This window comes from Manacus candei, unplaced genomic scaffold, assembly GCF_025592945.1.
Source record: "Manacus candei isolate 608988 ecotype Guabito, Panama unplaced genomic scaffold, ASM2559294v1 h1tg000069l, whole genome shotgun sequence".
Lineage (NCBI taxonomy): Eukaryota > Metazoa > Chordata > Aves > Passeriformes > Pipridae > Manacus > Manacus candei.
In genome coordinates, this window is record NW_026138117.1 from 5,147,634 (window position 1) to 5,174,580 (window position 26,947).

A 26,947-nucleotide genomic window follows, 5' to 3' on the forward strand; every position below is an offset into this window, starting at 1 on the left:
CCATATACCAAATGCTACTCCCAAGTTCAGTCTCTTTGCACAGAAGCAGTCTTCTTTGAACATCTCCTCAGTTGCAGAAAGATAAGGCACATCATGATCATTGCTCTGCTGCAAGCTGTGTTCAAAGATGGCACTGATGAACTGTAGACACCTACCTGTGCTTACTACAGCAGCTCATTCTATCTTAGAGCTTTATGAAACAAAATACTTCTGACTGTTTGTGTAGATGAAAAGCTTTCTGGTTTACTTTGAGGTCTCCCTGGTGACCACATTGAATATTCACGTAGACTAGTGTCAATGTCCATTTTCCTTGGACACTTCTCTGCTCTTCCTTGCAATTTTTGTCCTATAACTGCCATGTTCTTTGTATTTTTGCTGTTTCATGAAATCCAGCCATTTCAGTTGATGTTCCTTCAGCTTTACTATGCGTGTTTTTTTCTGAATTCTGATTCACATCAATCAGTGAATAGCTAAATGATTGACTAGTTCTCATTTTACCTATTCATTTTGGTAATGTTTTAACAAAGTCTTTCATACCAGAAACATTTTTACTGGAAACATTTTTTTACTATTAGTAGTATCATAATGAAAATTGGAGAAAGAAACAAAAAAACCCCAACTGACCACAACTGCATACAGCAGAATCTTTAGTGTGTATATCTCAGAAAGAAGTCTTCAAAAGTTATTATTTTTTTTTAAATCAGTGCTTCTAGAACAATGTAGCAGAACACATGGAACATCTCACTTGTCTTTATGATAATCAGATTTAACTCATAGGTGTGTGATGGTGGTGCAAAATAACAGAAACTAAAAATCTTGCATAAAATTGTTTGCCCTAATGCAAGGAGGTCACAAGAAACATTTCCAAAATGAAATATGGATATAAGTGGTGACTGAAGAAAGACTAGCTGACTGCATAAATCCTGCTGACTTTTCTGAACCACAAATGAATTAATTCTCTGTGTACCAACAGCTTAGTGTCTGGAAGTGTTGCAATGTGCCTCCAGCCAGCACTACTTTGATGGAGGACAGTACAGGATGTAATCTCTCATCTTTGCTTATCTGTGGCCACCACAAGGTAGGCAGGATGTTTGAACATGTTTCCATTTGGCAAATATAGTAGTACCAGAATGTGGAATGAAAAGAGGTACCAGGAGTAGAATGAAAAAAACAAGGTGGAAGGGGCAGGACATGTCTGGATTATTCTCCACAGTTTTTGCAGAATACTTTTAATTTGCCTAGCAAATGTGTTTATTATGTATTTTTAACAATAATGAGAACTTCTACCTTGATAATTCTAAAATGTCTGATTCCTGCCTATTTTGGGAGGAACATAAGAATGAACTTTATCTTACTATCTATTTCAGTAATTAGTAAACAACTAAGTGTCAGTGCAGGCTTAGAAATGCCCATATCCTATTCTGTGTTTAACAAACTACGTTTGAGGAACTTGTGCTTTGAAAAGCTCTGGCTCTAGCTGTGGTGTGCAAGTGAAATGAGGAATAAGAAACACCAGAACCTGGCCAATATACTGTTCCCAGAACAGCCACAAGTTAAGTAACCTCTATCAAATGTCAGGACTACTTAGTAGCTCTCAAGTTTGTAGATAATAACTCAGGGGCTAAATGAGACTAAACCTGTGAGTTCAAGCTTCAGAGCCAAATATCTCAGTGACAGGTGGCAGTCTGGGTAACTCAGACCAAGCTGCCAGAACAGGCTATTGAATAAGCAAATAAATCAGCTGATGTCCTTGAGATGCTCCCACCAACAGCCTCCATAGTCTCGAGGGGCTCTTTGTCTTCCAGGAGTACGGTGTCTTCGACTAGGGAGGTTGGCAGCTGTCCGTCCTACCCCCCCAAAAAACACCAAAAACCCCAAACCAACAAAAAACCAAACCAAACCAACCAACCAACCAACAGCCAGTCACCTCAAATCTCGCAATCTTTACTGGGAGGATTTCCTGGGGCGGAGGCTGAGCCCAGCGCGGCAGCGGAGGGCTGGGGAGGATGGCTGAGGCGTGTCTCCGTCAGCCGTGTAACAGGGCGGGTGGCGTCAGCCAGCCTGGGATAATCCCAGGAGGAGATTCGTAGAGCTGCGCCGCTCTTCCTACTTTGCTCTGACAACCCGCTTTTGTGGCTGGGAGGTGGCTCAGACCCAGATGGTGCCATCTGGGCGAACTGAGGGCTGGGGACAGTTTAGGCGTGGGAGTGAAACCTGTTGTAAAAGGTCAGCGCTTTCCGTGGCTCGCTTCCTGACAGAAAGCGTGAAAGAGCCTGTTCTCCGCAGCTGGATCTCGGCCCCTGACTGTGGCGGGCGTCCTGCGAGCCCACCGGCGCCCCGCACCCTGCCGGGATCGGCGGCTCCCGCACCGTCCAGGAGCTACAGCCCCTTCCAACGTTTCCAGGAATGCGTCAAAATTTAAACGAAGGGTATTGAAGAATGGTTTCCTGCCGTACCTGCTGAGGGATGCCAGCGTTTCACTGAAAACCGGCTACCGTGACATCCGCGGTGTTGTAACTACATCCCGGAGTGGGGTGTGGGGGGAGGCTAACCAAGGTCTTCTGCACCGGCTAGGTATGTCCAACGAAATATTTGTAATCGTTTTCTCTAGATCAAAAGTGAGATATTTGATTATTCTCTCTTGAAGAGGAATGGCATACTTTGCAGTTAATAGAAGCGTTTAAGGTAATATGAATATATAGTGGTTTTTTTTTTTATAATTTTAAATGTTCATGGGCTTATGTAGCAGAAATAGTGTGATACTCTGGCTTGCTGTTAGTTCTCTCAATACACATTCTCTCATACAACACAGGACTGTTGTATGTTTTAATATGTCCGTGCTTTTGAATAAGATATTCAAAGAAAAACTGCCACAAGTTTGCCAAAATCAGTGAAATCGATGGTACTTTGAAGTTCTGAGGAGATTTTTTTTTTCTTAATTGAGTAGATCAACTTCGAAAGGACTAGAGAGCAGAGGAAAAGATGGCTATGCCAATTTAATGACAGATTTTAATGAGAATTATACCTTACTATGTGCTCTTGTGGATGTTGTAATTATAATTCAGGTGCATGTATCATTAAAAACCTCTTTCAAACTTTTCTTTTGTTTGGTTGGTTATTCTATGTTTTGGGTTTTTTTAACTTAAATTGATAAAAATATTTCCTTTCAGGTTGAAACTTTATGGACATGGCTCCAGATACCTGGAATTTTTTTTCCCCTCCAGAAAATTTGGGCAAAGATAACTCTAGCTGAATTTTGTCATGAGTGGGCAAACTCCACAGGCTGGTTGCAAGCTCAAGATGTGGACAAAATGACTGGAAAAAGGGAAAAATTTACCTGTTTATCATGGCACAATGTGGTAGGAAAAACATTTACACTTGACTCTGCAGTCATACGTTTGTTATTTTCATCATTAATTATGTGAATGCATGGACAGACCAGAGCCTAATTTTGCTGTTGTGTCTACCTTCCACAGAAAGGGAAGTTTCTCACTGTGAAAAGTAGGAGACAAGAAGGAGTCTCCTCAAAGCAGTTTGTGTGCATGGTTTCAAACAAGGCTATATATATTTGCAAGTCCTCCATGTTGACAAAAGGGCAAGTAATAAATTTAAACAGCTAGAAAGAACACAGAAATTATAGAGAAGCAGGATGCTGGAACTTTCTTTCTGAATGTGGCAAAATACTACTGCTGCATCTGCTGAATCTACTGCTAGGGAAAAAAGAGAGCTCATGTGAGACAACACTAGAGTAAGGTAATGTTGTAATAGAACAGAATTTATGAAAAAACAGTATTTCAGAGAAGTCATAAAGGAATTACCTGGTCATCTTTAAATTGTTTCCATTATAATATTTTCATCTTTTCAAAAATAAAAACTGTAGATTTTTTAGAGTTACTGTCTGTCACAATTAGTGAAGAAAGTTGTAGGCTTTGTACAAACATACATAACCTGCCTTCAGTGATTTTAATGTTTCATGTATTTCTATGCTCAGCATTCTTGTGGGACTCATTCCTTTTAACAGCTAGGCAAGAAAAGACATGCCTGGTGATCTGAGTGAAAATTTGCAATGAGGGAGGAGGAAAGAGAAAGGAAAGACAGAAGCAAGCAAGCAGGCACTGCAAGAAGCAGTGTGGATGACTCAATGTATGGCACACTTCTGAGTCAGCTTGGTGAAGTAAGACACAACAGCTGGAAGTGTCATCTTTTACTACTGTAGAAAATGGTGATCAGCTAAAGATACTTCACAACAGGATGGGGTTCTCCTGCTCGTCCTTTAGTTTGAACAGTTGCATTTGTCCTCTCACGGTGCTGTGAGAGGAGGTAGGCTGTGGTAGGCTGAATAGAAAAAAAAGCAGTAAGGCAGATCAAGTTAAGGAACAGCTTGACACAGGCATGCAACTAACAGATCCTTTTCCAATCACAGTATGGATCAGAAGACTACTAAAGAGTCCTGATAATCATTCTCAACTGTATAAATAAGCAGGTAAAACATAAATGCTTAGATTTTCCAGTGAAGGAAGATCACCACTGGAGCCCCAAATGCATCTTCTGCTCAGCCTGTATTTTTAATGATCCAGGCAGAGGGAAACTGTTGCAGTGGCAGAATTTGCCAACAATACAAAGCTATTCAGGCTAGAACATGAATGTGTAAATTGCAAAGAGTGGCAGAAAGATGTCACGATAGTGAATGACTGGGTAAAAATAGCATAAGAAAATTTTTTTAGGTAAATATAAAGAAAATTTAAAATGAAAACATATGACCAAAATCCTAACATCACATGCTTGGCAGCTGACTGGGCTTATCTGATTCTTAGCACTCAGTGACGAGGTCTTGGAATTTTACTTCATAGGCCCATGGAAATATCAGGTCAATAGTCAGGAGTCCTCAAAGAACAAAGAAGTGGTTAGAAATTATTAGGAAAAATCCAAAAAAGCCCAATAATTGTTTTAGCTTATAAATCCATAGTGCACCTGTTTTGAAGACTGCATGCAAGTTCTGTCCTCTCCTCCCCATTTCAGACAGGCTGTAGCATAACTGGAGGCAGCACAGAAGTGGGTGGCAAAGGTATTCAGAAATATGAAATCAGATTCCATCTCAGGGACAGTTAGAGAATCTAACGCTGTAGCTTGGGAAAGCAAGAAGTGGGAAGGAGTGTGCTAGAGATGTAAAAAACCTTGAGTGCTTAACAAGCTGAATAGGAAATATTTAGTCACTTTTTTTCTTCTTGTGTAATAATTAGGAGATCTCAGGTAAAACAAGCAGGTAAGAGGCTCAGTACAAGTCAAAGACAATTCCTGTATTTCATGTGTCCTGAATTAACTGTGTAATTCCTGTATTAACTGTATTAAATTTGATTTTAAATTGCGGAAGTTTATATTAGAAGCCACTAATTGAAAGTTTTCTTTCCATTTCTGTAGGGAAACATGACAGCAAAACCACTGTTTTCATGTAATATTGCAACAGCATTTCTGTCTTTAATTATTGCAAGTAAGTTTATTGGCTATGGAATGTTTTGTTCTGAAACTTATTTTTTTTCACTCAAGTAATAAACTTTCTGTGAAAATGGCTGTATAAGTAAAATCTACATGCATACCAGTGAGTTCTTTTAAACAGTTCCAAGAGTGGAGACCTCTAAAACCTATGTGTTATTTCATGAAGTATCTTATCACAGAATCATTTAGGTTGGAAAAGAACTCTTGAGATCGTGTAGTCCAACCTCACTGACAATACCCCAAGGTCAGCTAGAGCAGGTTGCCCAGTACTGTGTCCAGCTAGATTTTGAATATCTCTGCAAATGGAGACTCCATGACCTCTTTAGGCAACTTGTTCCAGTGTTTGATCACCCTTACAATAAAAAAGTCTTTTCTTGTGTTCAGATTGAATGTTTTGTGTTTCAGTTTGTGCTCATTGCCTCTTGTCCTCTCAGTGGGCAATACTGGCAAAGTCTGTCTCTTTGTTCTTCGTTCCCTCCCATCAGGTATTTACACACATTGATAAGATCCATTTCATCATGGCTAGGCTTCGCAAACAAAGATTTGGGAAAGGCTCTATCCACATTTGTTACAAGCATGCTGGTGGCTAACACTCTTCAAGCCTTCTCTTCTTTAGGCTGAAGAGTCCCTGCACTTTCATTCTCCTCAAGTGAGAGATACTCCTTTCCCTTAATCACTTTTGTGGCTATGTTCTGGACTCTCTCCAGTTAGTTCAAATCTAGCAGGTCCTGAAGCACCCCAGGACACTGTTAGCCTTTTTTTACCATGAGAGGGAGCATTGGTGGCTCATGATCAGTTTGTGGTCCACCAAGACCCAAATGTTCTCTGAAGATCTGCTTTCCAGCTGAATGGTCTCTAGCATGTGCTAGAGACACTATTCCAGACTATTAGCATTTAGTGGCAGAAAAGTGTTATCAGTTCTTGTGGCCACAGCATTTCATAACCATCACAGTTATTGTGGGGCATTTGATACAGATATCTGAGTAATTCAAGGTTTGGATAAGTAATTCGGAAAAGATTTATGGTGAGGTGATGCAAACTGTGGATGACACAAAATTATCCTTTGATGGTTAAAACTGATGTTCACTATGAAGAGGGTGTCTGGATATCAAATATTTTAGTGATAGAATGTCGGTAAGTAAATCAAGTTGGATGTGAAGAGGCATGGAAGGCTCATGCACCTATAGCAGAAGCATGTGTACTGTATGTGTGTGATGTGAGCATAAAGTTAATTGATAACCACCTGGGAAAATGCTGCTTTGATGTCTCTGGATGCTCTTTGGAATCATTAATTGTCATCAGTGGTGAGCAGAAAAGCAGAATTTTTGGAAAGCAGCAGAGTAGAAAGCAGAAAGCTTCATTATGCTACTCTGTTACCCCATGGTAAATGTGTACCTGTTGAACCCTTCAGTTCTGGTCATTCCATCTCAGAAATAACAAGAAACGCATGATACCCAGAGAAATTATAAAAGCCGGTGAATGGTTTTTTAATGCAGAACATAAAGGAAAGAAAGGGGCTGAAAGCAAAGTATTACTGTATTTGTTGTATTCTCCACTCTTGCACATTTGGCACTGGTTGTTATCAGTGCCAGGATTTTGGGCTAGACAGATGCCTGCATGACTTTGTGGCAGTTCTTATATTCTAACAAAGCAAGGAAATTTAAGTAAATGTAATACAGACTCAGAAATGGGACCATGGTATCCAGAGTTGGTCCCCTTTTTGTCATATTGCAAAAAGAAACTCCAAAAAACCCTAAGCTGAACTCATGGTATTGCTCTTTTCCTGTATGAGTCTGTTTGTGTCAGAAGAAAATGAGCTCATTGGTGATTGCAGTAATTCCTCTTTAAAATTCATAAAATGAAGGGTGAGTTGAAATTTCCGTTGTAAACTTAATGTTTGTGCAACACAATCTTGTAACTTCATTGTCCTCTTAGGACATTTGGCTATCAAAAGCATAGTCTGTTTTGAGGAATTACTTTGACTACAGTTAAGTGAAGTTAAAAATAAAGACCTTAAATGTGAAATTTGTGTGCATGTGCATGTTTGTGTATATGCACACGAAACAGACTGGGGAAAAACATGTACTTTAGTAGTTTGCATCTGAAGTTAAACATGCAAGTCTGCTGCAAACAAAGACATTCTACTGAGTGTAAATTTTGCATTCAAAAAACAGTATTTCATTTCGGTGGCACAACTGTATCTGTATACCACTGGGTAGTACTCTCAACTGTAAAGATAAGGAATTTAAATTGTATTTTAGTAGTTGACTTGAGAATGGAGGTGAAAACTCCAGTTAAATTCATAAATGTAATCAGGAAATAAGTTCAGTATATTCTTGTAGAGTGAGTTTTTCTTTAATATTTATCTCTTTCTTTTAGAGAAATGTGAAACCTATGATGCAATGTTGGAGCAAATTCTTGTGCCTGACGGACAACCTCTTGCTGTTAACTGTTCACCGGAAAAGAGCTTGAAAAGTGGAAGCTACAACTTAACGTGGTATAAAGTTGGTAACCAGACAGCTGTGCCTAGAGACAAACTGTCTAGAGTGCATCAGCAGAAGAATTTAATTTGGTTTCTTCCGGCAATATTAGAAGATTCTGGAGACTATGAATGTGTCATAAGGTGAAAATTAAAAAAAAAAATTACATTTTTACAGAAACGAGTTTCAAAGTGAGTAACTTTTAGAAAGCAAGTCAAATTTTGAGAGTAAGAGAAATACTAATAAGAGATAGTGCATTCACAGAAACTAACTTAGACTGGGGAAATTAAGTCTAGTTTTGGGTTCTCCTTCCTTATAGGCAAAAGTAAATCTATTAAAGAAACTCTAAACTTCTTGTCTTCTCTTTCTTCTCCAAAAAGAATGCTGTATATTTTTGAGTTGCAAAATGTGCCAAATAGGTTAATTTAATTATGTTCTGTTAATTGCAGGAATTTGACAAGCTGGAAGAAAATGTGTACAAAAGTAACGGTTTTTGAGAAGATTGATGGTTTATGCTTAAATGAAAAATTTGCTGTAGAGGAGGTGATATTCACATCATCATCTGCAAAGGTTGTGTGTCCACACTTGGATTATTTCAGGAATGAGAAGGATATTCAGCCTGTTCGTTGGTATAAGGTGAGAATGTGGTGATTTTTACTGCCTCATAGCTGTCCGTTATTTAAAATAAAAATCACTGATCTTCGAAAATTGTAGCGGAAAAACTAAAGATTTTTTGTAAAAGGGAGATAAAATTATTTAAAAAAAACTACAAGAGGATTAAGACTTTTTATCTTTAAAGGTGCATCGGGTTTTTTTATTAAGGGGGTAGAAATTCAGCTATAGATGTAGGAGCGCCGTTGACCCACGTATCCACCAGGGGGCATTTGATTACCTGCCAGCGAAACACACTCGTAAATTTATTGGAAACAGATTTAGTGTGAGATATCCATTATGTGCTCAGTATTGTTCTATTAAATTGTTATATTTCATGTGGTTCACATCCATTTAAAGGCTCTTTCTGTTACAAGAATGTAGTGCCTTCTGCGGAATTCCTGCCTCAGGCCCATGCAGTCCAAATGGTACCAGTAGTATTTAGGTTCCTTAAAAAATTAAGTGTAATTATTGAGTGATTCTTAATGGATGAATACTTCTACAAATCCTGACGCTTGCATTTTACTTTCTCATTTCTCTAATATTGAAAGTTGTTTTCCAAAGGAAATGAACTGGGGTATCTTTGAATTAAAATCTCAGCTGAAATGAAGCAGCCAGTGCTTTTTATTCCACTGCCCTTGCCCTTCCTCAGCCTCTGCAAGGCATCCATCCCAATGCTGTGGTCCACTGAAACTTGAGATTGTATTAAAGAGAGACAAACCATGGAAATATACAGTGATATGAATTAACAGAGTTCTCTATACATTTTTAGGACTGCCAGCTGCTGGAAGGGAAAAGATTTGCCTTCTCAAACAGTAATCTTATAATTTTCAATGTGACTGTACATGATCAAGGAAACTATACATGTGAAACAACATGTAACTACAATGGAAAACAATATAACATTTCACGAGATGTCAGTCTGATTGTAGAAGGTAAGTAAATAATTTCACTGTGTTTGTGTTCATAGACTAAAGCAGAAAGACCTAATCTGTGGGTAGACATGCTTAGGGCTACTGGTTTTCACCTAAATGTGAGGGAAATAAATGCTGACTGAGGGTATTTATACTTTGTTTGTTGTTGATACCATGTTGAAGATTCATTCTCCCGTTCAAAGTTGCAGTATATCAGAGCTCTGCTGCCCAGCCCAGCTGGCAAAGTCCCTAAACAGATGCCCTGTAAGGCTTGGTGGTGCAATATTTTCTGCTGTAGCCTCTATCCTGCCCATCTTACTTCTTTGTCTTTTACATTATTCTCTTAATGCAAGAGCAATGAACTAAACCAGCCCAAATAATGGCAGTCTTTACTCTGTGTGTACTATCTGTTTCCTTCAAACCTTTGTCTCTTTTACTTTTGGTTTTAAGCTGCTCAGCACAAGAACTTCTCATCTCTGATATTGTATGTGTAGCTCAGTAAACCCCGATTTATGTCGGGGGTCACCAGCACAACAAAAAAATATAAAAGATGGTGTAGGTGTAAAACATGAAATCCTTTGCTAGCACAGCATCACGAGATTGGCAATGGATCACTGAAAAGACTGTGCTATACCAAGGTAAGCAATACAAGTACTGGTTTTATATTTCAGCTAATGAAAGACATTTTAAGGTTTACTAATATATTGTATTACCATTGAATGGTCTCTTTTTGTGCTTGCCTGTTTTGTCTGTGTGCGTATATACGCATACGTATGTATATATATACGTGTGTGTGAACATATGGTGGGAATATGTATCATATTTATATATCTGTGTGATATGAATAAACAAAATCTGAGGAACATAAGGTTGGATCAAATGAAATGATCATTCTGGTCTTAAAAGCTGGTCCTAGAACTTCTCTCTTAGTGGAATTTCGGCTTCTACGACTGAGTAGAAATAAAATTATATCACTTCTTTGCCATATGTGACTGAAGGTAGCTCAGTAGTTTTTAAAGACTCCAGCTGAGCAAGTTTATACTAAAATATAATTCAAACAATAATGCAGACCCTGTTTTCAGAATGGAAGGGAAGGATATATTTGGGACAATCGTGTACTTTGCTAGGGGACTCAAATGAGATGCTTTATGATTTATGTTTGTTAATTTGTACACTTGGAGAGTGTCATATATGTAGTCTTAATTGTAAACATCTAAAAGGGGTCACTGGTATTGTTCTACCTTATAGATAAGACTGTGGGAAGAAATTTAAGGCCTTTCACTGGCGTATAAAAATTAAATTTCCCCCTTAGATTAGTAGAAGTCTAAAATAGATGAACTGCGGTCTACAAGTTCTTGGCTCCAGTTTGTATCTATGGGATGCTGGGTGACAGACTATCCAGACTGTAGAGCAGCAGATATTTGCCCATACTCTTCTCAGCACCTGTGCATGCAATACTACAGAATTTCTGTGGCATGGAATAGCCAGTCCACCATGAGTGTGTGGAGATTTGAGGCATTACATTTTGGAAGAGACAGAGTAAAGAACAGCTTAGCTTCAAGTCAAAAGTTATGACTACCTGAGATATGATACTTTAAGTACTGAGTGATGTTTGTTATAAAATTGCTGACAGTCTTGTCTGTAGAACAGACTGTAACTGCCCTAAAGGTTTTCTGAAAAGCACTTTTTTTCTTTTGGTTAGTGAGCCAACCAAAAAAGCCTCCAGAAATATCTTACCCAAGAAACAACTCTATTGAAGTGGAACTTGGTAAGTAGTTTTCTCTATGAGAAAGTATGAATTTGTATAATAGTGAAAATTTATACTCAAGGAGTGCCCCATTATGTGTTTTCTTGCTTTTGTCTTTTAGAAAATAACCCAAAAAACTAGTTCAGTAACCAGCTCAATTTCTCTTTGTCGATCTCCCAAAGGAGGAATGTTGAGGGGTGAGAGGGAAACAAATGAGGTGTGTTGCTTACAAAGTCCTAGGGAAATTTCTCAGATGCCAAGAAAATTGTAGGGAACCCAAGTGATTATCTGTCACATCTGTTGCTTTTCATGACTCTGGAAGAGATTCTAAGAACAGATCCATCTCAAATCTTCAGACGAAGTGATGCCCCAGGGGGAGACATCTTCCTGGATTCAGCCTTTTCCATCCTACCATTCTCTTTCTGGATCTGCAGATCACTGACTATATAGACCCTCTGTTAGAGTAACTTTTCTGAAAGGGTTTGGTATCATCCTTAGCTGGTCTGTGTGGGAATCAGTGAACAATTCCCACACTGATATACAATTAGAGAATTGTAGAGACTTTAATTAGGCTATGGAAATTAACTCTTTATTTTGTAACACAATTTTATAGGCTCACAGGTTACAGTGGATTGCAATACAACAGGTGCTGATGGGTATGAAGTGTTTTGGATGGGCAACGGTGTGTATATTGATGTATTTTATATGAGCAGAATTTCTGCAAGTCCCTACGAGTAAGTATATTTTCAGACCAGAAAATACTGTGTTGGCAACCAAAGTGGAACTTTCTCCCTTTGGCATTAAAATATTAATCAACATTTTCCCCTTGCTTTAAATAGCATTCTTTTTAAAAACTCTAATGCTTTCCTTCCCCAATTCACTTCCTGCTTTGAAATAAAAACTCGAAACATAGGAGGCACATGGACTTCACATGAGATTGTGCTTTTTTTGGTCATTGTACAAAATCTGTCTTAATTTCCAAACTTGGAAAAAAGTGTTTTGTTACAGTCTCATACTTGTAATACAGTAATGCAAGCTCTGACCTGGCAGAGACCTCTTTTGGTTGGATCAGGCATGTCCAGGTACATTATCTCCAGACTCTCTTTTTTTCTGTGTTCTCCTTTCCCTTCATATCTGCCTCTGTGAAAGGTCACAAGAGGACAAACCTGTGCTTTACAGAAGAAATTGAGATTTCCAGGTTTAAGAACCTTGAGTTAGAGAAATCAGATGAAGAACTAATGGAAGACTTCATTGGGGGCATTTGTACTGAAGCTTAGATGGGTGAGAAAAGGAAGACAAATTTCCAGTGATGAGTTGGGTTTTGGGAGGACTTGAACCAAGCAAAGCATGAGAAGGGCAAGAGAGAGACAACGTGATGGTGAAAAGCAGGTTAAATGGAGTTAGTTAGGAGAGAAGAAATTATACCTGACTGGAAAAGCAACTTAAATTGGAGCAAGAGGCAATCTGAAGTTTTCTTAGATATTAGAGGTTGGGAATTAAAAATTACAGGTTTTTTATCAGCCTTTATCTCATGGTGGTTCTGTGAATAAAAAAAGTGGTAATTTTTGTAAATTCTCAAGCACTATCTATGACGAAGAAACTGATGAAGGAATGAGAATGATATCTTCAAAGTAAGAATATAGCTGTGAGAAAAAAGTAGTCATCATAAAACAAAGGGAGAAATAAAGGGCTGAATTATTTGAGTGCTCACAAGGAGAAAACACTGCCTAAAAGTAATATATTATACTGTCATAAAGAATTGTAATGCCATAAAAAATTGGGTCATACTGCAGAGGCACATGGTTACTGAATTGATATTGTAAAAGCAATGTTATTTTTTTTACTTCCTAGAGCTTAAATGGTCATCTTTGCAACCATTAGTATTTTGCATTAGTGATGTTGATTTATTCATTCCTGTTAGTGTTCAAATTACTGTAACATTTTGCTTAGAAAGTGATTCATGTGGTCCTTTATATGCCCTTTATGGTATGTTTTTTTCTGCATTTTAAATGATAACTAGATTATGTTTTCAGGAAAGAAAGTGGACTTGTTAGTTAATTTTACATTTGAGGTCTACGATTAACAAGGTAGTGGTATCCCACATTTTGCTGGTGATTAAAAGTTTGTTTAGTTCACACATCAGTCACACATCACAGTACACAATTAACTGAAAGTTAGTGTGAGTGGTTTTATGCCCTTGTACAATGTATGGGGGATAATCTGGGTCTCTTAATGGTGCAACCTGACACAACCAGCTGTTACAAGTCTGTTCTGATCCATGAGGTGAAGCACCGTTTAGACTCCAGTCCCTGTAGCTGGAATCACACTGTGAATTGGTGGTGTCTGCTGCATGTCACCACCTTTGATGTCCTCCTTGTCCCAGAGCTGCTGACCACAAGGTGATGCCTTGTTCCAGGGCCTCTTTCTGTGTCATATCCCATTGTGGAATCTCTCTGTCCATCTACTCTTACAGGGGTAGAGAAGTCTATAACAATGGTTTGCTTAGGTTTCTAAGGTATATTTTTGTCCTTTAAACTATAGAAAGCTTATATTCCTTTGGGGAAACCCAGCTCCAGATAAGGTAATGTCTTGGTGTCTTGATGTTTTCCAACATGTATGCTAAATGTCAGTATGAATGTCTGACTGTTCGGGTTCCTTTCACGTAATGCAATTGCTCATCTGTTGTGAAGTGTGGTTGGCGTTTGCAGAAGGAAATAATCATTGTTGTGCTGCGGATATTAGAGATGAAGCCATTCCAGAAAGGGCTGTGGTTTATGGTTCTATTTGTCACCTTTTTGACAGGGAAGAAACTTCTAACGATGGACGCCCTGTGCATTCTGTGAAGCTAATAATTTCAGAAGTGACTAGTGAAGATTATGAACAACCATTTGTCTGTCAAGCTTCAAATGCCTTTGGGCAGGTTGCATCTTATATTATATTAAAGCACAGAGGTAAGAAATATTTATCTTTGAGGCCTGTGATTGTGTTTACTTCCCCAGAAGGTGTTTTGATACCAAATTCTTGTGTATCATTTCAGTAGAAGACAGGTACTTTACAGTTTGCAGTACACATGCATGTGTCTGTGCATAGGGAAAGAATCACCGTAGTAGTGTATTTATCATTATTTAAAAAACCCAGGTAAACAGAAACGAAAAATAATGTGAATAATATTAATATCATAATATGAATAATAAATATGAATAAAATAAATGAATAATATTCAAATTTGTATTGCATTTGTGTGAAAGATCAGGTTTGGACAAATTCAACATTTAAAAAGCAATATTATTATATTTTTGTGCAGTTCCTGACATACAAAGATGGCTGACTGGAGTGCTTGTCTCTTTGTTAATTTTAACATTTATTATTTTAATAATCTACAAGACTTTCAAGATTGATTTGGTGCTTTGGTACCGTAATTCTGTCTGTGCCCTTACAAGTAAGGAAGGTATGTGAATGTGACCAGGTATGTGAGTGTAATTATCCTACTGACTTTTTTCACTTGCCATTGCTTCTGAGCAAAAATGGGATTATTTTGTAGAATATATGTGGACCTTTCATGAGGAATTTTCAGATACACACAAAGACATTTTTGGGGGGCATTTTTTCAGTCATATGGGTAAAATATATAATGCTTGAGGTAATAAAAGCTGTAATATTGGAGACAGTCAAGGTGAGATAGGCCAAAAAGAATTATACGCCATTCCCAAATTAGCATGTTTTTTTTTTGCTTTTCTGTAGTTTCTTTACATGTAGCTATATGGTCACTCTGATGATGAACAATAGGTGTCAGCAGAGCTACATCCTGTAAACTAACTGTTTAAAGATGTGCATTAAATATCTACTTTGAAAATCAGACTAGTTTCTCAGAGATTAATTTCGTTGGGTTTTTTTGTTTTGTTTTGTTTTGCAATTTCTCCCTTTTACCCACACTTTCCTTCTAAATCCTGTAAGTTATGATGTTTACATGCCAAAGAGAAAATTTGCTACTAGTTCTGTGTTCTTCTAATTCTGTGATTCTTCTTATATGTTTTTGTTTGCTGTACTGTAGACAAATACACTAAGGTATGAAAAATTTGAAATAAGCACATCATAGGTATTTTTTGTATTAGTGCTCAGAATTAGTCTGTCTGGAGTTCCCCATAGCTTGAAAGTGAATGGATTACATACATTGATGTAGTTAATGTTTACTCATGGCTGTCCTAAATGTTTTCACAGAAAAGTAATTTCAACTTCTGGTCAAAAGTTCAGTTTTTATGGAACACTTAAATGGAGTTCTAATTTAAAAAAAAAAAAACAACTTGATGAGTTAAATCTGATTTTGGTTTGTTTACTTCAGTCCTGCTTACTGTGCAGTTTTAACTCTCAAGACTTCAGCTGCCTTCTCACCTTTTCTTCTATGTGCCTTTTCCCCACAGAATTATTACAAAAAAAATTGTCATTTTCCCATCCTCTCTTATGGTTAGTCAGAAGTGGAGATAACTGCTGTTGAAATTGCTTTAGGAGACGTGGTGAAGAAAGTCCTGTAAGAGGGCATTTTTTAATGTCCTGACATCTCTGGGGTTGGGAGCTCCTTCCTGCAGGCCCCAGGACTGGCATCCAGCTCCCCTTCTGTCTCCTCCCTTCCCATGATGGGAAAGGAAGTCAGATTCTGATCATCTTTCTTTTGATTTGTAGAGCATTTTAGTAATTTGAAGTTACTCTGTCAGATAAGTGAAATCAACCCCCCATTATTATTTCTAAACACACCAAAATGGAACTTTGCAATAAAGGCATTTCAGTTTCAGTTTTTTAATAGAAATGTTTGTGTTTGTTTTAGATGGGAAAACTTACGATGCATATGTCCTGTATGCAAAAAGCAGTGAAGGCAAAAGTTTCTATTGTCTGGAGACCTTTGTTCGTAGAATACTCCCAGATGTTTTAGAAAAACAATGTGGATATAATCTCTTCATATTTGGAAGAGATGATTTACCTGGAGAAGGTATGCTTTAATTAGTAGAGTTAAAGTTGTCTTTTGGGACATTGTTCTCAGGTTCGAAGTTTATCTATGCAATTAAAACCTACATCTTTTGAAAAGAAAGCTGTATTTGTTTATTTTTTAATGGATAATCTGTCCAATAGACAGTTTATTTCTTTTTCTTTTTTTTTCCTTACTGAAAATTTTGTTTCAGTGTTATGAGGGTCTGCACTTTCTTTTTATTGATGAACAAATTAGGATTCAACAGCATTAATAATATTGTTGAGGTTTTTTGAATGATATCTCCTACTGGAGGCTGAAGAAAACTAATTTTTTGTCAGCTATTTCATACAGTGGATCATGAATCATGAATGACAGCGTGAAGACCTTTAAACCTACCAGTCCTCTGAGCTTCACATATGTGTAATTTTAAAACTAAGAAGTATATTACATCAGTTGTAAAGTTTCTGTGGAAACTTTGATCATTCCTTTATTACTTACAGCTGTAGTCAGTGTTGCCGATGAAACCCTTAAGCAAAGCAGAAGACTGATGATTATTTTGGGATCAGAAACATCTAGTTGCTGCCTGCTAGAAGACACCTCTGAACAACAGCTAGCTATGTATAATGCACTCATCCGTGAGGGGATTCAAGTGATTCTTATAGAAATGGATGAAATACAGGACTACACAAGCATGCCAGAATCAATCAGATACATTAAGCAAAAACATGGAGCTATCCAATGGAAAGGTGACTTCTCAGAAAAATCATGTTCAGCAAATACAAGATTCTGGAAAAAAGTGCGCTATCAAATGCCATTCAGGAAAAAGGTATCTTATTCTGAAGTGTATTTATTGCCATTAACTTCGAACAATTCTGCAGCAAAGGGGAGTTAAGAAGCGCCTATTAAAATAATACTGAGAAGGTAATTCTGAATTGTGATGTTTCTTGCACAAAGTCTTTATATTACAAACTAAATGTTTTCTTTGAGATGTAAGAAATAGTCATCCCTTCCTTAAATTACACCTTAAAAGAAAAACTCTGTGCAGCTTTATTTCTGTTCTGGATTTTTGACAGTGACCCAATTTGTTGTGTTAGCCTTCATTAGATACGAGAAGTAAATGTTATGGTGATGGTGGTACACAATTAAATAGTCACAGTCCACATGAATGTCATATGAAGAAGCAGTATGAGGTCCATTTTTAAAAATTGAAACTTCAGTTGATAAATTAAAAATCTGTTTCTATCATCAGAATTTTCCTAGTCTTTCTGTTTTTGTTACTTCTCCATGATTGTCTGACTTCCTCATTACTGCAGGAAAGCCTGCACTGTGCAAGCCTTGAGGTCCCCTTCTGAGCAAAAGGCCTTATCCTTGTTTCTTTAAGGAGTTGGGGAAATACATGACATAGCAGGTACATTTAAAACTCACAACACTTAATGTGTTTCAGCTGAACCGTTGGTACCATGTGTGTTCAACAAATGGCTTTTTAGACATTTGTTGAATAATTCTGTGATATCTGCTCTTTGTTTGTTTGTTTGGTTTTTTTAAAAAAAACTTAGTCTCTTGTAATGGTCAGGAAACTGAAAATATTTCAGATTTTTTGAGAACTGGAAGTTCTAGAATGTGCTGCTACTCGGAAAACCAGAAGTTCTCATTCTGTGTCTCTAACTATACACACAGAAATTTACTGAGAATCTGTCAAAGGACTGTGCTTGGGCTGGGTTTCCTGGAGAGAGTGGAAAATGGCCAGTTCTGAAACATCACCAGATGGTAATGGCAAGAAATGGTATCTTGTCTAATTGTGAAAGGAAAAGTTAGAAGCATGTACCTATATCAAACTGCTTGGAAGTAGCTTGGTATTTCTGGAGCCAATCCATTGTTCTGTGTGCATCACCATGAGAAAATGGCATGCTGCTTCCTTTTCAAGGTTGTCTGAAGCAGTAGGAGTTTTCATGGTCCAGCCTTGAAGAGCAGCATCTGAATGCAAATATGAATTATCCTTGTTTTGTTGTTGTTGTTCTTTTCTGAAGTTAACTAGGTTCTTACATCATGTTTATTGCTAGGATAGCATCTGTCAGTTGGTTCTCAGAAGTGTGTATACTATAGAATATATTCTTCATTGGGCTGTATTCATGGGAGAGAGAAAGCAAGATCCGGGAATGGAAATAGATATTCAGAGTGAAAGATTTGCAATAGCATTTCATGGTACCTTTTCCTTTGAGAATGTCTAGCAAATACTCCTTAGGAGCAGTTTCTCATTCTCCTTGATGTGGGGTTCACAACTGCATAATTTTCCATAGCCTTGACTGACTTGAGACTTGTTCTGAGTTGTCACCATGAGAATTGAGAACAGGATAGATCCATCAGATGAGATACTGTTGTTATAGCAGATGTTGAATCAGTTTTCTATTTAAAAAATAAATTTAGGAACTTGGATAGTTTAGATAATCATTATTGCCAAATTTTTACATTGTGTTTAGACCTAGACTTGCTCAAGAAAGTTTTGAAAATTACATTTTCCTTCACAGATTTTTTTCATTTATGTTTAAAACCAGAACCCTCTTATTCTCCATGTTGAAGGGGAAAAGTAATAAAGAAAAGATGTTGAAACTGTGCTGGAGTTTTTTCAACTTTCTAATTCCATATGCTTTGAAATAGGATTTGCAGTACTACAGAAAAGTACATTGATTTGCATGGAGTTTTGCTGGCATTTTTTATTTTTTCTGTGAATGTACTGTTACGATTTCTGCCCGCTTTTTTCATAGTTCTTTTCAGAGGTTTGCTACAATATTCAAGATAAGCATTTTCCCACTAAATGAGACTCCTAAAGACTCTTAATTGAAGACAGATGAGAGAATTTATTTACCTGATACTTTCCAACAACCACATTTAGTATAATTATGTAGACATTTTAGTGTTCTTGTGTGAAAGCGAGTGTGGGTTGAGATAAGAACAATTTACTGGAGACAACAATGAGATAAGAAAACAAACAATATCAGCAACAATATTAATAACAAAAGGTATAAGATTAATAAATGATTTACATGTAAAGCCCAAGACAATACCGATTGGCTCTTCCCACCATGTTTTCTCCCCACCAGAAGGAACGTCCTTCTCAGAAGCCAGAGAGAGTCCCTTTCCCCTGCTCTGGCAATGATGTGAGGTGGTATCCAATAACATTAAGGTCCTGGCCACTTCCCCTCAGCCACGCCCCCTCCCAGCTGTTGAAAAAAATTAACCCTGTCCGAAAGCAGGACAGTTGTTTATACTGACAGCAAACACAGTCTGAATGGTATGTGGTGTAAGATACATTGAAAGCTTTCTCTGCACAATTTTTTACTTTTCAACCATAACCACACATTTCTTCTATTGGCTTGCTTCTGTCCAAATTTATTTGGTGCTCCAGATTGCCCCATCCCTTCCTTACCTTGTGATTAACTTGTCTCAAATTTTCTAATTCCACTGTATCTTTCCATCCATACTGTGAGAGTAGTGTTTTCTGGGAGACTTTCTTCCCCTCCTTTCCTGATTTTCTTCCTATATCCCACGTTCTTACCTCTATGGTATCTAGTGCCAAAATATGGCCTGTTTCACGTTCTAATGTACACATCTGTCATGGTTTAACCCCAGCCAAGCACCACACAGCCACTTCCTCACTCCCCCACCAGTGGGATTGGAAAGGTAAAAGCTAGAAAACTCGTGGGTTGAGATAAAGACAGTTTAATAGGGAAAGCAAAATCAAAGGAAAACAAGGAATTAATTCCCATAGACAGGCAGGTGTTCAGCCATCTTCAGGAAAGCAGGGCCACATCATGCATAATGGTTACCTGGGAGGACAAACACCATCACTCCAAATGTCCCCTGCTTCTTCTTTCTCCCCCCCACTTTATATACTGAGCATGATATCATATAGTATGAAATATCACTTTTGTGACTTTGGGTCACCTGTACCTGTTCCTCATGCAACCCCCATCTCCTCACTGAAAAGCAGAGTAGCCCTTGGCTCTGTGTAAGCACTGCTCAGCATTAACAAAAACATCTCTATATGATCAATCCTGTACTCAGGTCAAATCCAAAACATAGTCCCACACTAGCCACTGTGAAGAAAAACCAATCCAGCCAAAAACAGCACAACATCTGTGACTGTATTAGTTCATACATAGAGGCTTATGTGACTGGGAGAAACATGCTCTGAACCCAAACCCAGAATGAGCTCTTAGGACCTGGTAGAGTCAATGCAATAGCCCGAGACAGGACAGCCCTGCCTGACTTTGTTTTTTTTTTTTTATTTCCCCTTTAAAGTTACCTCTGTATTGCATCCAAGAAGGTAGAACAGTACAAAGGCAATTTTACATTTTCCCCTTTTCTTGGTGCTTTGAGCTTCTGCTCAAGGGGGAAGCCCCTTCTGCCTTTTGTTCAGAGGCTATGGTAGCTCAACTAATATAACTCTTTTCATAGCTGCAGTTAACTTTAGGATGAAGCAGGCAGAATATAGTTAATGTTTATTAAATCTGTGCTGAGGAGAGACTTTTTATCCTAGAAGTACTAAGGAAGTATCTATCCTAGAAGTACTAAGCTCTACCATTGTAGAGCTTAGGAATACACCTAAGTAAAATCAGTGGCTAGCAGCTTTACTCTGGGGTAGTTCCAAGTCCGTGGTTTATTCAGAGATGCTACAACGCATGAACACAGGAGCAACAGGACTTCCTCCTCTCATCCCTACACATTATTCTCAAGAGTAAAGGCAAAGCACACCACTTGATATGTATGCTTATTCTCTTTTAAGTTAGGATAATATTAATTGGTATGTGATACATTTGTTGAGTCAAACTGAACATTAGTCACTAAAAGTGAGCTAGAAAGTAGTGCAAACCATTTGTTTCTCTGGTCCACTCTAAGATTGCTTCCCATGTTGAAATCGATTGAAAAAAAGGAGTCTGATGTCTGCTGGGCATCAGGGAGCACAGTTAAAAAGTACAACCTGTGCTACTTCCTCTGACAGAGCACCTAGGTCACTGTGACATTACAGCTGGAGTTAGAGCTTTGCTTAACCATGACAGTGTTTATCAGGAGTTACTACTTCACCATGAAGAAAGGTAGAAAGCTCCCCAAGTCATTAAGGTGAATTTTCTGTTCCAAAAAGATTGGTTTTGAATTGCTGCTCCAGATCAAGTGACTTAGTTGTGTAAATTTTTCTGGTTCATTTTTGCAGCCAGCCACCCACTTGATCTTGCTCTATTTTTTTTTTTTTTGAGCACAGCAGTGACTGTAATAGGAGAGGCATTTTGAACGCTGTCTCATTAGTTTTTTTCTTTCTTTTTCATTAAGCAGTTTCCCTAATTGGCTTTATTTCTGTTGGCAATTATTAAAATCCATGTTCTCTCTTTCCCTTATCTCACTTGCTATGTGTATCAGGGGAGTGCTTCCTTTTTCTACATTGTTTAGGGTAACGCACCCCAGTGCTGCCTCATCACTCCTCTAATCTCTAATGCTGATTTGATTTTTTCCACTTTCCTGCTCAGTTTATCTACTGTCCCCTGAAAGATGTGAAGGGAACAAGTCCTTAAGAAGGTATTTTTTCTCTAATACACATACTGTTTGTTTGTTTTCTGTTTGTTTGGGTTTTTCCCAAATATGCATAACAACTATTTCTTGTGTGCCATGGAATTAGATGACTCGGACAAGCAGTTGGATTTGGAAAGAAATTCACACTATCTACTCTTATCCTACCTCTCACTCCTAGGGAAGTACACTCAGACTTTATCAACTAGGTCTGTACTTTTAGGTAAGGTGTGACACAACTACATCATTTCAAATGGAGCATAGCAGAAATGGCAGGGAAATGCATCTTTAGGACCCTGGGATTAGCTCAGCTGGCTAGAGCATGGTCCTAATAAAGTCAAGGTTGCAGGTTCAGTCAAAGTATAGGCCTTTCACTTAAGAGTTGGACTTCATGATCCTTGTGGGTCCCTTCCAACTCAGCATATTTTATGATTCTGTATAAAAACGTTACTGACATATAAAGGAGTTTATAAATTCACCCAGTTCTGAAATGATGAATAAGCAGAGTATTTGAGAGTTACAAAAAAATAAGATTCATCTGTGCCTTCAAAACAGAAAAAATGTCTGGCAATTAACTCCCCTACATATTGCAGGAACAAAAAGGGAAAAAGCTAAAGAGGTGTCTGGACAGGGACACTCACAGTGGGAAAGAAATTTTGTGCCATATGTCCCCCTTCCATCTGTGTATGCTCTCTTCTGGGTCATGACATCTGGTTCTGCTTGATATCTGGCTCTGATTCCTGTATTTTTAAAGTAAACAGGACTTGGTTCTCCTCAGAGTCTGAAGAGAATAGACCACATGCTGACTTTTAAAAGAAAAGCCAAGTTTTTCACAAAAACATGTCTCCTCATCCTAGATCTGAAGGGCTTGGTACACGTATGCATTTAAATGAGCCAAGGATGTGCCAGCACCATCTGCTGTGAATTTTAAAAAAACCTGCTAACTTTGGCATGTTTGACATTTTTGGAATGTTGGGCCATAAAGTTATTGAGTACCTAAATTAGGAGATGAACTGGCTTATTATTAAGGAAAGGATCACGTCCAAGAGAACAGATAACTGAGGATGGGAAAAGATCAGTTGTCCCAGGATAAGGGTTCATGATCTGCCATAGGAAGTGGTTGTGGGTATCCTGAAACCCTAGAGCCATGAACCAGCCACAACAGCCTTGCTCTGTGCAATGCCTCCACCTAGTGATGCCTGAGATTGAAGCTTTCCCCTTCTGAAAAACGTCACACTGTTTACATAAGATCACGTGAAGTTCTGCTGCTAATAATAACAAGCCACAACATTAAAAAAAAAAAAGCACACCAAGAGGGAGTCAAAGAAAGAAGATACTCTGATGACAGAAGTTCTGAATTATTCTGCAATTATTATTTTTAGTGCTTTTCCCATCCTTTGTGGGAACTAGCAGTGAATTTAGTGGAAAATGAGATTTTTTTCCTTTAAATCTGTATATCTGTTAATTCAGTGTCTCAGAGTTAACTGGGAAACGGGGAGAAGTTGTCCTCTGTAGACACAGCATATGTCAATTAGATGTGACTGAACAACACTTCCCATTGGTTATTCCAGGAAAAAGACCGTGAATGGAGACTGTTTCATCTGGGATCTGCATTCCAACAGATCCACTGTGCGTGATGGCTGCAGGATCATTAACAGCCATGTGCTCCCCAGGCAACTGAGAGCTCCATAGCTTACTTGACATGGTGAAGCTATCCCCCCATGGCGTGGGGCGGCCCAGTTCTAGTTCCATTTCCATCTGAGGAACCATTTCTGAGAGCTTGAGGTGGATAGGGAAAGGAAACTCCAGCACCAGGGGTTTCTTCAGGTCCTGAGCCTGGAGGGGAGAGGTGCTCTCCCCTCCTTCCACCCACGTGGTCTCATGGCAGGCACAGAGACAGCACACCAGCGTGGAGAGGAGGCAAGAGAGAGTTTATTGTTGGGGAACTTACATTTATAGGGTTAAAAGGACTCACAGAGTAACCAATTAGAAGTCTCAAGGGGCTTACAGGAACACCCAATCACAGGAAGGGGTTAACAAGGTCTAATGAGAACACCTTAGGACATCTTCCCAGGACATTCCTGCACGGGATAACACTTGTCATGGGGGGTCTTGGGAAGAAGAAGCATGTGTTTGCAAAGAGACCACAAAAAGCCATTTTGAAACATGTTTAAACCACAGTTTTCTCATATACTGTAGATTTACTGACACAGTGAAGTATGGAGAATTTCTGTGGCAGAATTACTGCCACAGCTTTCCTGGAAAGCACTGACCAGTTCTCCTGGCTCTGACAATTTGGGTGTTCAATTTCACAGGCAGTGTCTCTGCTATCTGAAATGATCAGTTCCCAATCCCCAGTCGTCAATCCTTGCCTTGGGTGGTGTGGTCAGGCCCCAAGGGACCTTGCAAACTGCCTTTCTCCATGGTATGTAGTACACTTTTCCCCTCCCTTTTTTTCAGTTAATCTAAAGCCATATGGTTTATCAGTTGAAGGGAATTTGCAAAATGAAAGTGATTGGGAGGTTTTAAAATCTATTTAGAACCTTTGTCAAAATCTCTGGGGAGCAAAATTTTGTACTTGGATTAATGCTCATTTGAATATTAATATTTTTATTAAAAATAATAACATTACAATTAATTTTAACATTGTTAACATTGTTAACATTGGTATTAATAATAAATGCAGCCAAAGCAGAAATTCTGTTATGGTTATGGCTTAGGCAAAGTGATTCTGAGCTCCAGAACTAATGGTGAAGATGAGACTGCAGAAAGTGATTAAAGCAATTAGCACAAGATGGTTGGGACAGAGCAGTTCATAATCAGTAGCTCTCAGTAGCAGTTGATTTTGTAGTGAGTCCTATGACACACTTGAAGTGTTACAGTAGTACATACATTAAAATACATGAAGGTCCTCTGATGACTGAAGGGTCCCAGAGCAGCCCCAGGCATGCTTCATGCGTAGACCCTCAAATGTACAGTGCTGCCAAAGCTGAAATTTTCCGCTCCAGCCGTGGGAGGCAATGAGCAGTCAGTGGTATCCTGGGGGAGGCTGGGATTTATAGAAGAGAAGTGTAGGAGGCGTGTCCCAGGTGTGCAGGGGGACGCACGGAGGGCAGAGAAGCCGAGGGACATGCCGAGACAGATGACCTCATCGGTCACAAGGTCACGTGGTTTTAGGGGATAAACGGGAGCGCCAAGTTTGAATAAAGCCTCTTTGATTTCCACCTCATCGGAGAGAGGTCTGCATTTCTTTATCATATAAAGACACCCATGCTACAGAGAAGGGCTTAGTGGGTTTGGTGAGGCTTCAGGAATCCGTGAGTCAGGCCATGCACTGGTTTCTCTTCTTCTTCAGTCTATCTCTCTTCCTTGAAACCTGCCAAAAAAGGCTGCCTTTTGCTCACCTCATGCTCACACAGCTGCTTCTTCCAAAAAACAACCTCCTTACTCCTATGCTTACACTTTTGAGTTACAACAGGTCCTAGCTGGAATTGATCTAGAACACTTGAGAAGCGAGTCACTACATATATTTCTGTCAAGGATGTGAATAATACAGGGTGGTGTCTATTGCCATTTATGTTGTAGGTGGATAGTCTGAGATGATCTTTTATAGGAAATAAAATGAGAATTCTTGCTTATATTGTAATGGGAGTTGAATCAAAGCATGTACTTTGCAAAAGAAAACATGTCATTTTTAAAAGTAACCATATGACTTCTTCTTTGGTAGCTAAATACCATTTCAACTGTGTAAGAGGCTAATTGAAAAAAAAATAAAATCCTTGTCATGCTTTAAAAGTGTTTGGCCAATTTGAGCTAGACCAGGCAGCATTATGAAATCTTTGTGGCCTGGCCTGGCCTGGGGAAGAAAGGGGGAGGTGAGGAGGAATAAAGACAGAAGCACCACACATAATTACTGTTTAATATCATGTGAAGTATTTTAAGCTACTTGTGGCACATGTGAAGCAGCAAAGTGCCATTTTATCTTTGTACGTACCTCTCTCTAACCACAAATGTGCTTAATACGGACATATTCACTGCTTTTGGCTTTTCTCTTTGCAGATAAATCAGCTTGATGATCTTTTTTAGATTTCCTGAGCAAGGCCACCTCCTGGATCACCATGTTCCTTTCACAAGCCCCAGTGTTGCGGAAGTTCCCTTGCCTTAGATGTAGAGTGGATTTTTTCTTCCACTAAAAGCTCCTGGTTTGTTGTCAGCAAAGTATTCTCAAGCAGTGAGTACAGAGTCCTTTTCAGGGGAGCTGTGGAGGCAGTTATTTTTTACCTCAGCTGAAAAACTGCACCTGTATTTTGTAAAGGAGGGCAGGTTATACCCCCCTGCAGATGATCATAAATGCCTCGGGGAAGAAAACAAGGCTTTTGATGTGTGATGAAGTATGGTTACTGTGAGGCCCCATGTTTCTTTGGCTAGGGGCTGGTAAGGGCTGGAGGGAGACATGCTGGCTGCAGTAGCTCCAGCTGACCAATTCCTTGGGCCAAGAGCTGTCTCACAGCCAAAGGACCAAGTTTACTTTCAAGGGCTGATGGGAAAAAATAGAGGAACAGCAAACACTGGAGAAAAGCATGAGAACTTCTCTGCAGTCAGGCCAACAGTTAACTGAGCCAGGCATTCTGTCTTCAGCAGTGGTGAAAGGAGTTGCTGAAAATCTGACTGGTATCTCGACAGCTGCTCCAAGCTGTGGGCTGGCTCTCCAATTGCAGAGGCAACCAGGTTGGTTGCTGCTACCTTCTCATCTCTGCACTGCCCAGATTCAGTGCACTTCAGCTTCTGGCAGGATGCTCTGTTGTTGCTGGAAAAGGGTGACATTTCTGAGTGCTGAGGTGGACATTGGAAGTGAAGCATTCCTTGCTCTGGTGCTGCACCTGCATGGACAGTGTCCCAAGGGTGCCGGCTCCAGCTGCACCTCTCATAGCTGTCAGCTCAAGCCGGCTTGGCTCCCATGCCATAGTCACTTCTGTGCCTTGACCATCCTGTGGGCTGCTGATGCAGTGTTTGAGGTCTAATTCTGGGTCTGTCATCCTTAGAGCTTCCTCATGTATACTCCCTCAAGACAAAGGAGTGGAACCAACAGTAGGCAGGCCCTAAAAGGAGCCCAGCCTGTAGACCAGACATGCTCCCACGTGCA

At 39.0% G+C, this 26,947-nt stretch overlaps 1 protein-coding gene across 1 annotated transcript; it reads left to right on the forward strand.

Annotated features, from left to right (window-relative positions):
- The first annotated feature begins 1,736 nt into the window (after positions 1-1,736).
- Positions 1,737-18,855, forward strand: LOC127479681 (interleukin-1 receptor-like 2). Its single transcript, XM_051806950.1, has 12 exons — positions 1,737-2,574; positions 3,171-3,359; positions 5,419-5,488; positions 7,873-8,116; positions 8,423-8,609; positions 9,397-9,559; positions 11,241-11,306; positions 11,899-12,019; positions 14,088-14,236; positions 14,590-14,733; positions 16,105-16,266; positions 16,746-18,855. Exons 2-12 carry the CDS (start codon positions 3,312-3,314, stop codon positions 17,135-17,137), a joined length of 1,746 nt encoding a protein of 581 aa, XP_051662910.1. The 5' UTR covers positions 1,737-2,574; positions 3,171-3,311; the 3' UTR covers positions 17,138-18,855.
- The last annotated feature ends 8,092 nt before the right edge of the window (positions 18,856-26,947 follow it).

What these genes read in the sequence shown, in the direction of transcription:
- LOC127479681 (XM_051806950.1), top strand. Translation starts at nt 3,312, where the DNA reads ATGACTGGAAAAAGGGAAAAATTTACCTGTTTATCATGGCACAATGTG. An exon ending in TCTGTCTTTAATTATTGCAA is followed by an intron (nt 5,489 to 7,872) that starts GTAAGTTTATTG and finishes TCTTTCTTTTAG; the next exon opens with AGAAATGTGAAACCTATGAT. An exon ending in AGATGATTTACCTGGAGAAG is followed by an intron (nt 16,267 to 16,745) that starts GTATGCTTTAAT and finishes TATTACTTACAG; the next exon opens with CTGTAGTCAGTGTTGCCGAT.